The sequence below is a fragment of the Cyprinus carpio genome, chromosome A3, assembly GCF_018340385.1.
Source record: "Cyprinus carpio isolate SPL01 chromosome A3, ASM1834038v1, whole genome shotgun sequence".
Lineage (NCBI taxonomy): Eukaryota > Metazoa > Chordata > Actinopteri > Cypriniformes > Cyprinidae > Cyprinus > Cyprinus carpio.
The window spans coordinates 21,517,635-21,537,518 of record NC_056574.1 but is presented as its reverse complement, the minus strand read 5'-3'; the positions used below and the strand labels follow the sequence as shown (position 1 = coordinate 21,537,518).

The window sequence follows — 19,884 nt, the reverse complement described above, 5'->3', positions numbered from 1 at the left end:
CCATTGGCCGCGGCCATTCACTTTGCATGACGAGATCAGCACTATGAGCCTCTGCGGTGCAGGCAACTTGATGATGGATGGATAGAAATTACACACTTCACCTTTTTTTGTGTAAAACAGAGATGCATTTGTAAAAGTAGTACTTTAATGCCAAATGGTTGTTCAAAGTAACATCACAAAGTTTGGGCTGTCATTGATAGTTGATGCAATAGGATCAACAAGGTCATGATTAAAGATAAAGGGCAAAGGAACTAGGTAAACTTATTGGACTACTAAATACAAAGAAGGTTATCTGTCACGGTCCCAAAATGAGAAAGGTGAGTACATTGTTAAAATTGATATGGAAGAACAGTTTATTCTCAGATTCCACATGAATTGTGACAAACCGCCAGAACACAACCCATTTAATGTGGTTCTTCATCTTAAGGCGAGATGTATTTTTGCCTTTCTCAATAGCTTCTCACTGAGAATGTTGTTTAAACAACATCAGCACATCCACTGGCATGTAACTGGCTCACTATCTAAGATACAAGTCAATGGTGAAAATGAGCATTTAGCACAGCTGAAGACTGCCACAGCTCATTGTGGACTGAGATTGTGATTGCAGGGTGAGAGGAAGACAACATACCTGTTCATCGTGGATAGCCTGTGTCCGTTTGGCTTTACTTTGCCGATAGTACTCCATGATCATCATGGCAGCATAGATCTTTCCCACTGTTAGGTCTGTCGCTGCTGAGAAAAGGACAAGTTACCCTGCACGATTAGACAAGGTGAGATGGACCCTGAGCGAGGGGGATGGGAGTGAACACAACGTGCACAAGACAAACGCAGACGCACACACTCACATGCACAAACAAAGAGTGTCAAATTGACACGCACACAGAGCCAATGGTCTTTTCACAAGCAGACTGATTAAAATGTCTAAAACTATTTACGCACTTAATTTTTATAAACAATAGTTGAAATACTCTGTTTCTGCTGTTTTAAGTGCAAAAGTATTGCAGGAACTGACAGCAAACTACAGCATAATTCCTAGCTACAGTAAACAAAGTAAAATGGTCTCCCAAAAAACGGTCTTTGCCGTTTTATGGAACCGAGCCCACATGAAGAAGTTACTAAGAGTAACTTCAGACTAGGTTTACATGCCATGCTTAGCGGTATTTAAAGCCATGGTCACCACGTCTGTATAGGATCTGCATAGAACAATGAAGATAAAAAATTTGCATCAAACAATACAGTTCTAAATTACTACATGCTTGCTGCAAACTCATCTGAAATGTACTTTCATATTACTACCATTATGACTTTGCCAAAAGCTTTATTGCCTAATGTGTGACAGCAATGCCACCTCATTATCTCATGCTTTATTTGTAGCATCTAGCTAGCATTAGACTAGCTAGTTTGAAGCAAATCTCATAAGATTAGCACATACATTTCATTTGGTAGCATGTTGGTGCAATATTTATTTATTTATTTTTTTATTAAATAATACTGTTTTACGTACATCTTGTCAGGAATCTCATAACCCCTGTAGTGAAAAGACATCTATAGAGGGTTGATCTATAGTAAGGCACCCCCTGGTCTCAGGCATAGTGAGCTGGACGTACACAAATGTGCGTTATCAATGTCTATTGTAGCACTTAAACATAGACTGTCGTAAAATATCTTTGCTGATATGTTTGTGTGCAAATTTGCAGTTGTATGTAGGGGGAGGGAAGGAGCTAAACATTCTAAAGTTAAAGTCAACACATATGCTTGTAAAACAACTTTCAAGCCTTTCAAGCCTTTTTTTTTTACTGAACTAAAGCCCAAAGTAAGCACAAAGTAATTCAGTATTTATGTGCACACTATGGTATGCCTATAGTGTGTACGATGTACATTTTTTCATTATGCTTGTACAGCCTTAATAGTATGTTAATTAAAGGGGGCAGTACTTGTGTGTGTGTCAACAATTTTTGGGAAAGAAATTTGCTTTGTTATTTTTTTATATATCTAATGTGGGTCGCGGCTTGGGAAAATGTGGGTCCCATGGCCAAACCAGTTGAGAAGCACTGCCTTACACAACTAATCTCTTGGTTCATTTGCATGTATAGGCCTTGCATCTCTTTATACGTTTGCCCTATGCAAACTGCAATCAGCAATGTTTGTGCAATTAGTGGATTTGAATAATACATTCTGCATCACTTTCAGTGTCTACGATTCATTCTCAGTGAATTTCTTCTTCTGTGATCAGTCTGCAGTCTAAATGTGTGTGGTATATATCTATAAGGGCCTAAAATAAAAACCAAGGGAGCAGGCCTGGACCTTCAGGGGGTGCAGAGCAGTGAGTGGGCTGGCTGAGAGAAGCTGTCCTCAGGTGGTAAAAGAGACATTGTGAACACACCAACCTCCTCGGTAACTTACACTTGTGGGGTGTCACCAGAAGGTCCAGATTCTTCTGAGATAGATTGGGCCATATTGCCATCATCTCCTTCCTTAGTTCAGCATCCATCTGGTGCTTATCTACACCTCCTATTTGCACAGCAACAGGTACACATATATGCAAACATATTTCCACAAACACACACACAAAATTTTTGTTAATGTTTGAACAATGTATTATCCAATCTCATGTAGAAGTACTGTGCACAAAATCTTACAAATTATATATTTTACTAGTCATTATATTAAAGTGGGGTCCCAAAGTCCTGTTTTTTCTTTTTTGAGGTTTGACTTTCCAAGTTTAGACTAGATGTGAATCTCAGACTTTTGAACCCCACTGTACTTAAACAGCTATAGGCAAATACATCAACCATTCAAACAACAGGAACGAATGAGGGAAGAAAGAAAAAAGGAGTGACAAACCTTCCCCACCCTTGGCGATCTTGATGTCCAGAGCGGTTCGGATTAAGGCCATAAGGGTGGAATTAAAGTGCACTGTGTTGTCATCGGCAACTGGCAGATCCATCCGCAACAGTCTCTGTGGAGAGCCAATCAGGACCAGTTAGAAGAGCAGCGATACTGAAATAAATGTGTGCTTTGAACCTCCAGGTAGGGTGTGCTTTTGATGTGTGAGAGGAAATGGGAGGGGAAAGGAAGGAGGGATTTTCAGGGTTAGCTCTCTGACCTTTGATATTCAGTGCAAGAATACATTTTTAGTGTGGTACTCATGGCTAAAGAGGAGACTAATTGTTTATGAGACTGCTGTGGAATAGTTCTGTGGTCTAGAACAGTGGCTCTTAACTGGTTGGTGACAACCCAAAAATGGGTTGCAGGTCTGTTCACAGAGAACAACAAGCAAAAAAAAAAAAAAAAAAAAATAAAATTATAAATATACATTATATACATATTATATATATAATACAAACACAACAAAAACAATTGCTTACAGTCGGATATAGCAAAAATAAATAGGCTTATCCACTTTTAAAAGTGAGAAGGAAATGATTGTCTTTTTTGTTGACCTCAACGGATGTTTAATCAAATAGCATTTTACTTTCTGCAAATTAATTTGTAATTTGGTGAATTTTCACTTAATTAGCAAGATGCCAACAATGACAGGTGGTGTGACATGACCTCACTCTCAAATCATGAACAAAACTTAAAACAAATCAAATTATATGCAATTTTAATTTTCAACAAGGATAAGCATGATTGTACCAATCACAATTTGAATTATTGGCTAAATAAATAAATGAAGGTCTATGCTTGCTTTTAAGGAATTTGTTGTTAGCTTTGTAAAATCTGGGTCCTGAAGCAAAACCAGTCAAAAACCACTGATTCAGATGTCCATGAAACTGAGGCTGCATATGCTACAAATCAGATTCGTATCTATATGATGGTGCATTTTGTTTTCATATCAGCATCTGAGATGTCAGTCAAAGAGCTTTTCCAGGAGGAGGTTCACATATTTAACTCAGACCAGCGGATGAAGTAATAAATTAAAACACCATTACATAAACATCAGTGTTTTAAAGTATAATTCATCCTGTACTGATCTGGGGGAAAGATTAAACTTAAACACAGAAAGTCATAATTGCATTGCACAGGGTTAAATGTTACCTCAATCCTTCCATTACCATGACACCCTCGGCAATGCAATAACCCGGTTACCCGATGTTTCCCCGTCCCACTCCATCCCAGTAGAAACACTCACCCTCCACCCTCACTTCCCCTTTTTCCCAGCATGCATCATGCAGTCACATGCATCACAGGACAAGCACCAGAGCAGCCAACACTTAAAGCATCATCTAGTTGTTTCATTTCAGCTCATTCATTTAGGTTTAGTAGTGGTTGCTGTCATTGAGACTCAATCATAGATGGACTACTGGATAAAACAAGAGCTCGATCCAGATTCTCTGGTCTCTCAATGCAAAAAAGATGGGTGCAGGCTATTGGTTTAGGTAAGAGCAGCATTCTCCAGAAAAAAAAGAACAAAAAAAGGAATGGCTTTGTGAGTTGTTGTTGTGAAGAGGATGAGCTACCTGCTGTGAAAGGGTAATACTTTAATGCTACGGATGATAAAGAGAAGAGCAGTGGGCTGCCAGAGAGAAGTACCGGAGCAGGAATTGGTTTAGGACTGATAGCTTTTACAGGAGGAGTTTAGATGGTGGAGATGGTAATGATGAAAGAGACAGGACAGAGACAGTGACACCAAATTTAAAGAGAGCTCAAAAGCTACACGAAAATCCAAGGGCGAAGGAGAATGAAGCGAAAGATAAAGCTAGAGGAAATGTAAGAATAGAAAGCTCTACCACAGGCTGGTCACATTCTCAACAGGCGATCCTCTATTATGGGCCCTAATGTTTGACAGGGAGAAAGAGGGTGAATGCAATGGTCCTGGTCACTGTTCTTAATTCCACTGAGGTTAGGGGCAACAGAGACCCCATTAGACAGTAAGTGACCCGTCTGATTGAATACACAGAGATTGTTGGTCTGCCACCACATGTTTATGTTGGTGGAGATCACCGAACACTCTATGAAGTAAAATAATTTACGAAATGGGAGATCAAATGGGACAGAAAAAAATGAATGGGACGGGGCAAAGGTAAGAGAAAGGAGATCACAGACTTGTTGAGGGCTCATTAAGGGCGCAGATCTCCTTTCCTGCATTTTTAAGCTGTCGTTCACTGACAGAAGGGTGAAATGTCAGTGTACGGTTGCAGACAGACAGACAGAGAGAAGGAGAAAGAGAGAAAAAGCTAAGGGAGTATTGTGTGGGAGGGGCCAGTGGCCTGGAAGGTGGGGCATGCAGATGATTGGCAGAATGTAAAGAGGAGGGGCTGGAAACAGATTAGAACTGCATTGACAGAAGAAAGAGAAGTGGGAATAGGATTCTTTGTGCAAAAGAGTTATAAAACGAGATTTGTTCCGTTGTGATGCCATAATGCTACCCAAGGTTTATATGTGTGTTGTTGCGTATGTGTGTGAATGTGTGCTTATATGTGTGTAAGCGAAATGAGAGAGACAGAGAGCTGAAGGGTCCCTAAGAGAGCGGCATCCACAGAGCTGAGGGACTCGGAGGACAAAAGTCCTTCAGGCCTTCCTACCACTGCTGCACACGCACATTAGCGGGTGTTTTTGAGCGTGTGTTTGTGACAATGTGAATATACAACATGCATGTGTATGTGTTTACATGTGTCCCAATTTGTGTACTTATGCACTATACTATGCCATTTTGTAGTAGTGTGTTCACACTGAAAATTTAAAAAAGAAGTGCTTTTCAAATACCCAAATGATGCACTTATTTAACTGAAATAATGAAATGTGGAATGTTGGACACTTCATGCTCTTAACTGTCGCCACTTTCTTAACATAGCAAAGGTGGAAGGACAACCAGCCCCCGATGCTGGATTACAATTTAACCTTATATAAGGCAGAGGACATAGTGCATAGTATAAGGGCATAGTGTTTAGTGGATTATTTGGGACACAACTTTTGTGTTTAGTATTATACTGCATCTCAGATCTGAAATTCACTTATTGATCATTGCTGTACATTAAAGCATAAGCATTTTGCTTTAATGTATTGATAAAGATGTAGAATGTAAGAACAAATCAGAGACCTTTAAGTTGCATCCTTTGAAGTTTTATTGAAAGCTATGAAAGTGTGCGTTAGTGGATTTGTGTGTGTTTGTTTTCATACGGTGCAAAAGTGCTGAGAAGGTTTGTCCGTTCCTGCTTCCCTGTGGATCGGCCCGCCTCAATCTAACACCCTCGAACCCGGCCCTGCCACCAGAATCACAATAGCGCCCTCCATCAGACAACGAAGGAGGAAAAGAAGGAGAGAAAATAAAGAGAAAACACCAAAAGTACAGACACAGCGCTGGCCACTCGGAGGCCCTCTACCTTGTAGGCAACCCGTGCAGGGCACTTCTTCCCCAGGCCTAATGGAGGAGACATGTGCCTGAGCATCTCATACATATCCCTGAAACTGATTCTGCCACTGGGCAACCGAAACAAAACAAAAACCAAAGAAAATGTGCATGGGAGAGAGAGAGAGAAAGAGAAAAGGGGTAAATCAAAAAAGAAGGGATCAGGAAGGAGACGGGGAGGTTGGAGGGGAGGAGAACAGAACAGAACAAAAAGAAGGTTATTGGCCTGGACGGAGCGGTTTGGTAAACTAGGCTGCCGCAAGACTAATGTTGGTCATTTGTGGGTAAGGGGAGGGGGAGGTGGAAGGTGGGTGCTCAACGTCTGAGTGCTAAAACGGCGTTCTATGCAATGGGGCAGGTTGCATAGAAGAGCATGCGGGTTTCAGAACAGGCATAAAGTCCCGCTGCTGGCAGGGCGTTGTAATGAAGTTTAATGTCAATGCAGTTTCTGTCCCCCTCCACCCAGAACAATGCACGCTACCATACCAGCTAGGCCTAGCCGTGCCTCAACAGCAAGCAAAACAAAAATCAAAGATGGCTGATTTGTTTCGTTTTTTGTTTGTTTGTCTTTCACTTGAGTTGTTTTCTTGTTTGCTTGTTCCACACACACTAGTGCACTAGTTCATGCTCCTGTAAGTGTCGGCATTGTCCTGCACATTCTCATTGTCATATCAAGTAGAATGCAAGTAGAAATGGTGAGAGTACAAAAACATTGTTGAAAAGAAAAAGAAGAAGAGGTAAGCGACATTCATTGCATTCTGGATGCTAGCAGGTGATATTAGTTTTTAAGTGGAAGTCAAACCTTGCAGGCCACCCTATGAGGACATTTCTTGCCTAAGCCCAGAGGGGGGTCGATAACTCGCAATAAACTGTACATATCCTTATAATGAATGCGCCCGCTGTAAGAAGAATACAGGGAAGTTAGAGAACACAACTCAGAACAGAGACATCTGCAGGAAGAAGAGCACAAGAACAGGAAGAGAAGCACAGAATCACACACACATTTTCTTATTTGCTCGTCACTCGTTTGTGCCGTCAAATCTGTTCTACTTCACTTCTTGTTTTTTCTTTTTCCTTCCTTCCATTTTTCAGTTTGCTCTGTTCTTTACTTTTACTGTCTTTACCTTGCTTATTTTCCTTTCTTCCTCTTTTTCTTATTTCCCTTTTCTTCTTTTCTGTTTTCCTCACTTGCTTCCTATTTTTATTTAATCCCTCCCTTTTCATAAATTTCTTCCTCTCTCTTGATTTTCCTTCTTTCCTCCTTTCTTTCTTTCCCTTCTGCCCTTACCTCTCATATTTCCTTTCTTTCTCTTCATCATCATTTCCTGCTTCCTTCTTTTTGTTTTCCTCACTCGCTTCCTCTTTTCCTACTGTCAGTTGTATTCCTTCCTTCCTTTAACTTCTACTTTCTTTCCCCTTCCTTCCTTCCTTCCTTCCTTCCTTCCTCTTATCCATTATGTCTTTCTTTGAGGTTTCCTCACTTGTTTCCTCCTTCCTTTATCATTTCCTTTCATCATTTGTTATCTTTTCTTAGTTTTTCTGTCTTCCTTTTGCTCTCTCTTTCATCTTACATTCTCTACACCTTTGATTATTTTGTTCTCTTCCAACCTTCTACCTCCTTCCTTCCTCCTTAGTTTTCCTTTCTCCTTTTTTCTGTCTGTCTTCCTTTCTGTTTCCCTTCCTACCTCTTTGCCTTTCTCGTGCCCTTCTTTCCTCCTTCCTTCCTCTCTTTCTCCCTTTAACTTTACCTTCTATTCACTTTTCCTTTCAATCTTTTTTCCTTCTTTTCCTTTTTCACGTCATCTTTTCTTTTCTTGCTTCTTGTTCTACTTAATTTCTCTTCTTTCTTTCTTCGTCCTCTTTCCTTTTTGCTTTCTGTCTTGTCAGATTGATTCTGCCATTCAGAATGAAGAATCTTTTCAGCATAATTTCCCTCGGTAAAAGGGCTTTAATCCTGTTTGCATGTTAAGATTCAGTCTTTCCTATTCTTCTCTGAATATCTGATTAACTCTCGGTTGCCCGCCTACATTACTATTTAACATTCAACATTAGGGTGACAGGCACTGGAATGCAGATACCAGGAAACTTAGCGTGTTCAGTAGAAGGGAGGGGGCTGGCACAGTAAGTTTGGCTTGCAGTATGCCGTATTCCAGAGTGGGAGGACTGGGACTCACAGAAGGGCATGTAGGAGGGTTTGAGGGGATTGATGGATTTTAGCAGAGCTGAGAAGCTCAAATCCATTATCCCTTTTTCTCATCTGGTGCTGTGGTATTCTCCTCCCTGTTTGGTCTGAGTTAGGATACAATGAAGCCAGGCTCTGTACTTTAAAGACTGTGCCAGAGGCCACAGCTCTACACTGATTTAAAAAATGAAGCATTCCAGTTCAACACATAAGAGAGGGCCATTGTGTGCTGTTATATGGGACAGAGGCTACATTTACAGGTGTGAAAATGTATAGGTAAACACATTTAGAGCACACTGGTCTTTCACACGAGACCAAAAAGTGTTAAATAGCCTCTTAAAAATGGTGTGTCAAGCAAATTTAAGGGGGCAAAGATATTCAAAAAGTTAGGGTCGGTTACATCCAGTTCTGCATTTTAAAGGATTGCGTGGTCTTAACTTTCGATTAATTACCAAGAAACATGTTATTCACAATCTAGTGGTTTCTATTCAACATGTATTAACAAGTTTAGTGAGATGTTTAATAAAATACAATTATAAGCTCATTTAATTTATAACTTCACTTCAAGTTACTAAGTAATTAGTATTTTTCCCATTAGTATGTTATATACAAGATTAGTATAAAATAAAACATTGAAAGAGTGTGTTTATGTGTGCAAGTGCACATGGACTCACCAAGCAGCTGGATCATACTCCGCCCAGATTCTCACATACTCATCCAGGTGATGGGGTCCCAGGATAGAGGAGTCACGTGTCAGGTACTCAAAATTATCCATGATCACAGCCACGAACAGATTCAACATCTACACACATGTAAATTACAGGCCTAAGCAGACAAATCTGACAAGTTGAGCTGTAAATTACACACCAAATGTACACGAGACTATGTTATTTCTTCGCTTTAAACAACCCCCAGCCATATACAAAATAACTACATAACACAATACATATAATACAATAATAACTCATTTGCAGCTTTACGTCAGAGGATACAATCTGCAGTGGGAACACATTTGTTTGCATTTTGTTTTGCTGTTTCACTGGAACAGATGGAAAAGCAATAGAGAAGTATGTCGCGTTTCTGAGTCACTTTTCACCACTGATGACAAATGTGGCGACCACTCAGCAAAACATAAAAATGATAAATTCCAGTGCCAGATTCCCTCTCATTATAATATAATGCCCACTAAGGAAATGGAAACTGCTGCTCAACAATTTGAGATCTTTTCATCTCTATTTGATACAAGCTCTGCACAAGCTTTTTTTTTTTAAATAGAGGGGACATTGCAAAAAGCTGTGGATGAAATGTATACTCACTATAAATGACACCTAGAAGTACAACGGTAGTAACAACAACAGTGCTGATGTTCTCACCAGAAAGGAACAGAGGAAGATGAAGGAGACAAAGTAGAGGTAGGCAAACTCGCTCCCACATTCTGCCTCCACGTTACCAGAGTGAGAATCACACTCCTTCTTTCCCAGACATGACAGCATGATATCATGCCATGCCTCACCTGTAGCACTCCTACAAACACAATAGTGTTGAACTATGGTTATAAAGTGTTCGTAACCCACACACAACATTCAATAGAGCCAGTCTGTGATTCACACACAAACCTGAAGAGCAGCATTAGGGCCTGGAAAAAAGTCCTGAAGTTGTTGTGCTGGTTAATGGCACTCTCACCTTCCTCCTCAATCGCAATGTTCCCAAAAAGCTGTGAAACACAAAACCCACCCCAGCATAAGCCCACAATCTCATTGTCATCACTACCTTCAAATATAGCCATTTACCTATTCTCAGTATGTCCTGTGCAGCCTCCCACACACTCTCTCACATACTCACCTGCATGCCGATGATGGCGTAGATGAAGAACAGCATGGCAATGAGTAGGCACACATATGGCAGAGCCTAAGCAAAGCAGATAAGTCAAAATTAGCCAACAATTAGATGTGTGTGAAAACCTGTTACTGGCAGTTTGAGGAGAAATGTGCAGCATATTGTCAAAATGATAGGATAAATTTAAGTAAATTGGGACACTTTTTAAGATGACTAGGGACTTTTTTTTCTTCAAATTAACCTGATTTAACCCCTAACAAAAACACTGACTACATAGAAAAAAAGTTATGAATTCTTTAGGCTTTAGTTATTCATTGTCCGTGTTTTATGCAAGTCACATTGTAAATATGCTCTTTTCATAACAAATTTCTGACTAGCACATAGCATAAGTGCGTTTGCGCCTTATCTGATTAATCTCATGTATAATGATTTGTTCAGATTTTAGTTTAGTTAATTTACACGCAAACAAAGCGCCTCAGTTTCAGCTCACACAGCTCCAAGGTTATTACTGTTAATTTAAAGTAAATCTTAAACTACTAAAAACACCTTTTTAAATGAAATATAAGAGAAAAATAAAATAAAAATATTAGATGAAAAAATGTTGCTTTGGCAACTAACTTTTTAAGTTAAGAGGTAAAATTACTAACTGAAAAAAAAAAAAAAAAAAAAAAAAAAACATGAACTAAAACTAAAAATAATATAAAAACAAAACCTAAACAATAATATAAAAAAGTAATAAAACGTACAAAAGTACATAATAAAATGACTAACAATTAAGCTAAAATTTAAATAAAAACTGAAAATACAAAAATAAAAGCTCATTCAAAATATTAATAAAAGCTATAATAATATTTAAATAATAAGAAAATAACAATACACATGTCAAGCAATTCAGTCCGCAATGTTATTGATTATAATTGGATTATTTGAGCGATAAAAAAAAAAAAAAAAAAAAAAAACTTTTTTGTTGCTCAACAGCATTCTGTAGTAATAACTATTTATCATCATAAAGCAAATTTTTCATGATTTCATCATTGTCTTTATAATTTTACCTTGAAAGACTGAACGAAGGTCCAGAGCAGGATGCGTATGGTCTCACCCTGCCTGAGCAACTTAATGAGACGAGCAGCTCTGAAGAGCCTTAGAAAACTCAGATTTATGAAGTTGTTCTACAGAGACAGAAATAGAGAAGGGGCAGACAGAGAGAGACAGGAAATGATGTCAGTCTAAAACATTCGATTTCAAATTGTGAACAAATTAAAAAGGAAGGAAGGATAGAAAGATAGAAGGAAAGAAGGAAGGACTAAAACCAATAATAATAATAAAAAACAAGTTTCAATCCGACAAGACTGAACAGGCTCAGCATATCCATTGGTGAAAAAGGGGAAAAGACAAAGATAAAGGGAGTAGGCAGCAACTCATACAAAAATTTACTATAATTATAAAATATTTTAAAAGAGTCTTCATTAGGGAAAGGGAGTGCACAGACCCTAACTTCTTGCTTCAGTCAACCAAATGCACTGATCTGTAGATTCACGTGGAACCATGCCAGCCACACTAATAGCTTACAATGACCAACAGAGGGCACTAGCAAAGACGAGGAACATGTGCTGGGTTAAAGGACACATTTCAATCAGTTGTGGCAAAGTTTTGTATCCCCCCCCCACCCACTTTTATTGAAAGCATCAGGAACTGACTGTTTATTGTCCTTTAAGCAACACAGAAATACAGGGAAAATAAAAACAGAATACGAGTTCACTGTAGATTTAACTCCATCTCTACCTTAAATGTCTTTGGTACACTTACATCTATGTGTGTGTTGATGTATTTGAATGTATTTTCAGTATGAAGATGCAGTGTTTGAAACAATAATTACTAGCGTTCCCTGTCAGCAAAAAAAAAAAAAAAAAAAAAAAAAAAAAGCAAAGCATGCATTCAGGAAACCTGCGGAGATGCACCAAAGGTTTAAACTGTGTGCTATGGATCAATTACACCTCAACTGAGAGGGGTTTTGTCATATTGGGGTGAAAGGTCATCATGACTCGAGCACATGCATCATTATATCATCATCAGCCACAGGGAAACAGATGCATTAGATGCATTACTACAAAAAAAATTTACAAACCATCTACATGTAGATGTTGCAGAAGCATGGTTTATAGCAGTATTTTTGGAGGTTGATTAAACAACCATTGTGATTGGTCAGGTCAGGTCATGGATATACACATGAGATTCATAGTGCATTTTGATTGGATGGAGTCATCAGAGGGCAAAGCCGCCATAAAGAAGAGTTTAAAGAAAGCATGTAAAACAAGATAAAACAAGACATGAATTATCATTATTCATATCAACAAACCTTTCGATTCAAATAAAGGTTGATTATAACAAAAACCACTTTTCATATGCATTCAATGCAGTTTGAAAAGCTTTTATCAGTACATATCTATTTGTCAGTCATGTAACTGGAGATCAGACTTTAATTACAATTTTAACGAAACATCAGCACTAAACTCTTCAGGTTGATCTCCAGGAACAGGACTGGGGCTTATAGGATTCAAAACAACAACAACAACAACAAAAACCACACCATATCTTAAAGTATTTCACATCACATTTCTGTTAAAAGACACCATGGAATTGAAATAAAAGGCCATTTGTGTTTGCTTTGTGGTCATCAATATGCTTGTGTAATCTTAAAAACTGATAAAGGGGATGGGACATTCTCTTGGCCTGTTTTCCTAGAAAAGAACAGTTCTTTTTGAATGTGCAGATTTGACTAATTTATGGTCAATTTTAATTCCATGGGGTCTTTAAATTTCTGATGATCTGCTGTGAAAGCAAGAAAAATAAAACACATATACACAAAAACTAACATATTTTACAAATTTTTAGAGATGGCCATCATTGTTTGTTGCATTATGAATATATGTTAACATTTGAGAACATTGTTTTTACTGGTAGGTCACTTTGATCTGGCTCGGGGATAAATGACAAAGCTGGAAGTGTAACAGACCCCCGTCACCACTGAGCACCCTGGCTCACTGATCTGCCTCACACACCAACTGGGACGATTATATAAGACTTTTAGGAGTTCCTTACACCTCAATGAGCAAGAGAAGATCCTGCTGAGAGTCTCTCAATCACATACGGAAATACACACACGCGTACAGACAGGATACACAAACAAACACACACATACGCACGCACAGATGGCAGCCCTTCTGCTACACACTTACCCCTAGCTCTGTGACTAAAATATCAGTGATGCTGCCAAGTACAGTCACACAGTCGAAGATGTTCCAGGCGTCTTTGAAGTAGTTCTGTGGTAAAAAGACATAGATGTGTTTGTCAGTCGGGCTAAAGGAGGATTGTGCTTAGCACACACACACTCAGTGACCCGCCGACAGAAAAAGGAGCAAACAATTAATTTTCACTCTCTGGTGCTAATGAACCATCTCCTTTCTCCCTTTATCCTTTATTCCTTCACTGAGTTTTGCTCTCCCTGTACAAAAAGGGTGGATGCCTAGAAGACTAGTGGCCCAGATGCTGAACATGATGGCCTTTTTGTGAGCTGCCAAGTGATTGCCTGCAGGAAAACAGTGCATTAGGCCCATCCAGTACACCAGCTGCATGGGAACAGGGGCACCGGTGCACCATACCCGTCATCTTAATTTCACTCGAAATGTGTCCTTCTTTTTCCACCTTCCACTCTTAAACACTTCAGTGTGCCCTCTAGCTCATTATCTTCATGTGCGTCTCTTACTGGCATGATGTTGAGCTGACTACAACCATTTCCTTCGTATCCTGCGCTTCCATGTCCCAACCCTTTTGTCATACTTCAGAATGCAACCTCTTTGATCTCTGTCTCTCATGCTTGATCTGTTCATAAATCTGCTTGTGCAATGCTAAGTTTGAATCTGACAATGTAATTTGAACTGTGTCTCTCAAAATGACTCTTTGGACCCTATACGCAAACACATACACTTAAACATGAGAAGACTGTACTGTGGACTCACCAGCACTCCGAAGGCAATGATCTTCAATATGCACTCCATGGAGAAAAGTGAGGTGAACACCATGTTCAGGTTGGCTAACACAGCTTCATAGGCATCTGACGCTCCATCATACTAAACAAACGCAACATATTTAAACTGTATTAAACCGTATTTAGAAAGGTCTCAAATCTTGGTACAGTAACTGGACTGCAAAAAAAATAAATAAAATAAAATAAAAAATAATGCAAACTTTGTAGAACATTAGTTCAGATTTTTTTTTTCAGGACTTTAGTTTATTTTAGTTTATGTGCTGGTAAACTAACAATGCTAGAGACTATGAACTCTGCAACTGTTAGTTTGCACCATCAGAATCTTTTAAAAGCAAATTTAATATACACTGGAAGTCTGGTTCTCAAAATATATAAAGCCGGTTGTACTAAAGTGAAATACTGCCACACCTTCATCATAAGGACAATGGTGTTGAGGGCAATTAAGGCCATGATGGTGTATTCAAACGGAGGAGACACCACAAACTCCCACATGCGGTACTGGAATGTTTGTTTGTTCTGAGGCATGTGGCGCGTGAGCGGTTTAGCATTGATGGCGAAGTCTATGCAGGCTCTCTGAAAACAGAAAAGATAGTATTATTACTGGATAATACACCATATAAATGAGACTCAAATATCCATTTGATACGTCCTTCACCTCATTCTTTTCCAGGCTATAATCCTCCATCATTTTGTCTCCTTGCTCCTGGAAAGTAATGATGATAAGAGCCACGAAGATGTTGACGAAGAAGAAGGGGAAGACCACGAAGTACACCACGTAAAAAATGGACATTTCCATCCGGTAACCTGGACTCGGGCCCTGATTCTCGTAGGTCGCATCCACTGAATGTTTCAGCACCCTGGACAGTGGCAAAAATATGAGGCCTTGATAATAATGTCAAATCTTTTAGGTAACTGTAGCAAGTCCTTAGATATGCCATGTAAACAACTTCAACTTTAATCAAATTGTAATTTGTACTGAAAAGATTACATTAGAAAACAGAAGCAATGTCACCATTGGCTTAAAGCATTGGGTACATACACTGGAAAACAGGTTAGGTATTGAGATGTATACATACTGTGGCCACCCCTCTCCCGTAGAAACGGTGAAGAGGGTGAGAAGGGCCCAGAGCACATTGTCGTAGTGGAAATCGTATTTCTTCCATTCCCGCTTCTGCGCCCGCACTTCGTTATCTTTTTCATAGACAAGATACTCGCCCCTAACAACAAAATGCTTTTAGAATAACATGCCAATGTGTCTGTTCAGTGTGTTTGTGTGTGTGTTTTGTCTCACCTGCAGTCACGCTCAAGCTCCTTGGATTCATCGGTACAGTAGAAGAAACGGCCTTTGAAGAGCTGCACAGCCACCACAGCAAAGATGAACATGAACAGCATGTAGACAATGAGTATGTTCAACACATTCTTCAGAGAGTTCACCACACAGTCAAAGACAGCCTGAAAACAGACAAAACAGAGAAGAGACAAATTCAAATGCAGCCTGAAAGCAGAACACAAACTCAGCCTTATAAGACAAAACACAAACCAACATATCTTTAAAATGCAAAAATATATCTGAATAAAGCTGGTAAATATGCATATAAATATAATTACAGTCAACTGAAATGAACCAAACAAATAAATTAAATAAATAAAATACCTTAAAATGCAGCAATAAAACAATCAAAAAAGAAAAAGAAATTAAATTATCATAAAAACAGAAACAGAATTATAGCAAACCAATCAAACAAACTAAAACCAAAAACATAAAATAAAACAAATTCCTGAAATATAGCAAAAAAAAAGCGAGACAAAAGAAAATGAAAAAACAAACAAACTAAAAAAAAAACACAACCCTTAGATAAAACAAAACAGCATCAAAATATAAAAAATAGATTAACTGTATTTACATACAAATCAAACAAACAAACAAACAAACAAACAAACAGATAAAACAGAAATTAATAAACAAATGTGAAAACACTTTAATGAAAGAACATAGCCAAAGACAGATAAATCAGTAAGTGATGCAAATAAATACACAAATTCAAAGATGGTCTGAAAACCAGACAAAACAAATTAAAAACAGTCTGGTCAAACACAGTCAAAAACAGATTACACAGAAAAATAAGCCCATGTAGTGTAAAAACACAACCATCCTCTGTAAACTAGCAAATATCAGTCAACACAAGGAGGAAGAAAAACAGCCAAACACAGAGGTACCTTCAGCTTTGGCAGACGCTTGATGGTTTTCAGAGGCCGCAGTACTCGGAGCACACGCAGGGACTTGATAGTACTGATGTCTTTCCCCTTGCTGCTTCCTCTGCAAACACACAAACACCAGTGAGTAAGAAAGTGAAATGGCAGGAAGCGTTAGGCTACATGGGTAATTGGTCTTGCACACACAAAATTTAGGGGTGGGTTAGTAACTCAGGCTTTTAAAACAATGAAACATGCCTGCTCCATCCACACATTTCCTCCCAGCCAATCAGGAATCTCATCTGTGTCTACTCACTGAGAATGTAGCCTGTTGCGCCAGACAATCAAGCCCATTTCACAGCACTTAGGATAGACACATACTAAAATGCACACAGTCAGTCTCACAAAACACACTCTCAGACAAGCTCACTGGTGTGGCTCATGCTGTACTGCTGGAACCACCACTGTACCTCTTATCCCAAGGAACACTGGCTGGTTTTATAACATTGCCATGATGACAGCATGAAACATACAGAGCAGATTCAGGCATCCCTGCTGCAGAATGCCCAGCCAAACCTCTTTCTTTCTTGTTTGTGGGGTTGTCCATTAGCCAACACAACATATAAAAGGACTTGGAAACACACATCCAGTCACTCCAGAGAGGAGGAGCTTCTACCAATCAAAACCTGTAGCGTGAAGAACTGTGTCACCCTGAACCTAGTCAATCTGAATACTTTCTGGCCTACATTATCACAATTTGCACGTTACTCTTGTGGTACCAAAGCACAGCCATCCACCAGATATGTGTACAGCTGTTGCACGGCAGATGTGCAGCTAGTGACCAGCAAGCTAAATGCAAAAGTTGTACTTGCAAAAGACTAAACTATGCGAATGTGTGGTTTTACACTGATTTATATCACTGCAAAACAAATTTATGTAATGATGTTTTTTTTCTCCTTAGAATCACATACAGTGGGGTCTAAAAGGGAATATATATATATTTTTTTTAATGCAACATTTTTGTAATTGAAAATGATTTTGTCAGGTTTTAAGATTTAAGTAAAAAAAATAATAGAAATGTTTTTGGAAGAAATATCTTTTGCTCATCCAGCATTTATTTTACAACATACAGTAAAAACAGTAATACTGTGAAATATTACAATTTAAAAAAAAGACACTTTTAATCAATTTAATGCATCCAAGCAGAAGAAAACTATTAACTTGTTAAAGAAAAAAAATCTTACTGACCCAAACGTTTGAATGGTAGTATATATATAAGCAAATAAACAAATGAGTAAATGCAGTAAAAATACATTGGTTGTTATGCTAACAAATGATTAATATTCGTTAATTGGATACCGCTGCTTCTTTCATGAAGGAATGACGTCGTAAATTTGGTTCTGTTCCACATACGAAGCAAACATTTATTTATTTTAGGTAACTTCTCTTTGTCTAAAAAAAAAAAAAAAATAAATACATTCTCACACTTTTGGACCTTACTGTATAAAATATAGATGTCTCTTTATATATTTTGCATCTTTATTGTCTTCCCTGTCCTTTCTTCTCCTCTTCTGTCTCAGTGTCAAGGACAGAGGGCAGCGCTCTAGATTTCCAGCGCCGTACCAAATCCTGCCCTCTCAGCAGATGTGGTTACACACTGTCAAGCATAAACAAGCTTTCATCAGAGAAGTGCTGTTAGAGTGACGGGTGCAGAGGTGAGGGACCTCTCAAACCCCGCTATCAGGACTACGTGGACTGAATGACCATCCACGGGTGGTTAACAGAAACAGTAACAGAGTGATAGAAGAGATGGGTGACTTGCAGACAGACATTGAGACAAATCCAAAAAAGAAAGAGAGGAAAGCCGTGTAATCACCAGGACAAGCATTAAGAGCAAAAGAGGGAGGAAGAGAGAGAGAAAAAGAGAGAGAGAGAATTACCCGCTGCCTCCGCTGTAGGTGTGAGCAGTTGAAGAGATGAGAGAGGAATCAGACACACATTCACACATGCACACACAAGACACGGGGAAGAAAGGGAGTTTGAAAGAAGAAATACATTAATATGAGACACATACAGTAAAGAGAGAAATAAGGATGCAAGCTTGTGAACTGTTACACTTTCCGCATCCACAGACCCATACATCTGTGTTTACTTACCCACTTACAAAACTCTAAACAATATATAAACTATGCCAGCAGAACATTTAGCCTTACATAGCCAGACTTTTGACTTGCGGCAAAATGCGTGGTCCTCCTGGCAGTTTATTCTATTAGGCAGGAAGTGACCGCCTGACTGACATGTAACGTGATCAACCACAGTCCGTTTTGTTTTTATGTTATGTTTAAGGGCGGGGGTTTTTTTAAAATAAATTTTACCACAGTAGAGTGCAACAGTCAGGTTCCGGAAGTAAAAAACAAATTCCATTCATTTTCTCCATAGTGGAACTGATGCTTAAAAATAACTTATAAACCTTATAAAAAACAGACCTACTGTTAGCTACGAGGTTGTTTTATGCTGCATTATGTTGAAGCCCATATTATTTAAACATAATTTGTTAATCATGTCTAACAGTAGAATTCCTTGTGAAAAACTACATTACATGTGATTCTGCAAAGAAATCTTGGGAAATAAGTAAATTTAGAACCTGCCCACTCCTGCGAATTACTGCAAACAACATCAGCTGCTTTTCCACCATCGGGACGAATCATTTTCATTGCTTAACCGTTCCATTCCGTGCTGATTCAGACTAGCCGGCACGGATATCATTTTTTTTCCCACTGTGGGGTTGATAACAGGGCTCATAATACAAACGCATTAGTAGTTGCCTTGGTAACACGAGTGTTTACATAAAGTTTAAAATGTAAATAGTGACCACAACATTATGGAGGATGATCAGATATTTCTGTTAGCTAACCATTCTGAGGATTCTGGCCCGAGAACAGTTCCTAACTGTGCCGTGCAGAACCAAACTCAAGTGGAAAAATAACCAGAACTATTCCTCTTTGTTCTTAGAACTGTTCAGCCTGACGGAGTCAGTCCACCTAAACTCACTCCTGGAAGTTTCATTAAATTTAGCCTATCAATGTCAGTCTAAACTTGCCTTTTTTAGTGTACAATATGCATCAGGCGGTCAGTGAACGGACTGTGGGTGGTCTGTAGGCATGCCGTAATGGGCTGAGACTATATGCACACTTTCACACAAATCTAAATCTATTTGAGTAGTAAACATGCATTGCCATATTGTATGTGACTTCATCGCTATGGTGACAGCTTCTG

At 38.8% G+C, this 19,884-nt stretch overlaps 1 protein-coding gene across 26 annotated transcripts in view; it reads right to left on the bottom strand.

Annotated features, from left to right (window-relative positions):
* Nucleotides 1-19,884, bottom strand: part of LOC109060317 (voltage-dependent P/Q-type calcium channel subunit alpha-1A-like) — a 79,477-nt gene that overhangs the window by 17,576 nt on the left and 42,017 nt on the right. For 9 of the 26 annotated variants that reach the window (XM_042723363.1, XM_042723349.1, XM_042723314.1 and 6 more), the window contains 18 exons: nucleotides 18,549-18,560; nucleotides 16,633-16,732; nucleotides 15,707-15,867; nucleotides 15,492-15,632; nucleotides 15,071-15,272; nucleotides 14,824-14,988; nucleotides 14,387-14,497; nucleotides 13,607-13,690; nucleotides 12,496-12,498; nucleotides 11,423-11,539; nucleotides 10,377-10,442; nucleotides 10,151-10,248; nucleotides 9,908-10,058; nucleotides 9,209-9,336; nucleotides 7,155-7,251; nucleotides 2,845-2,959; nucleotides 2,404-2,511; nucleotides 629-732 (listed from right to left, as the gene is read on the bottom strand). In XM_042723363.1, the coding sequence (XP_042579297.1) occupies nucleotides 629-732; nucleotides 2,404-2,511; nucleotides 2,845-2,959; nucleotides 7,155-7,251; nucleotides 9,209-9,336; nucleotides 9,908-10,058; nucleotides 10,151-10,248; nucleotides 10,377-10,442; nucleotides 11,423-11,539; nucleotides 12,496-12,498; nucleotides 13,607-13,690; nucleotides 14,387-14,497; nucleotides 14,824-14,988; nucleotides 15,071-15,272; nucleotides 15,492-15,632; nucleotides 15,707-15,867; nucleotides 16,633-16,732; nucleotides 18,549-18,560 (1,963 nt within the window). Of the gene's footprint in view, nucleotides 1-628; nucleotides 733-2,403; nucleotides 2,512-2,844; nucleotides 2,960-6,326; nucleotides 7,252-9,208; nucleotides 9,337-9,907; nucleotides 10,059-10,150; nucleotides 10,249-10,376; nucleotides 10,443-11,422; nucleotides 11,540-12,495; nucleotides 12,499-13,606; nucleotides 13,691-14,386; nucleotides 14,498-14,823; nucleotides 14,989-15,070; nucleotides 15,273-15,491; nucleotides 15,633-15,706; nucleotides 15,868-16,632; nucleotides 16,733-18,548; nucleotides 18,561-19,884 lie in introns of those variants that run through there. The other 17 variants (XM_042723374.1, XM_042723257.1, XM_042723393.1 and 14 more) reach the window with 12 other exon arrangements.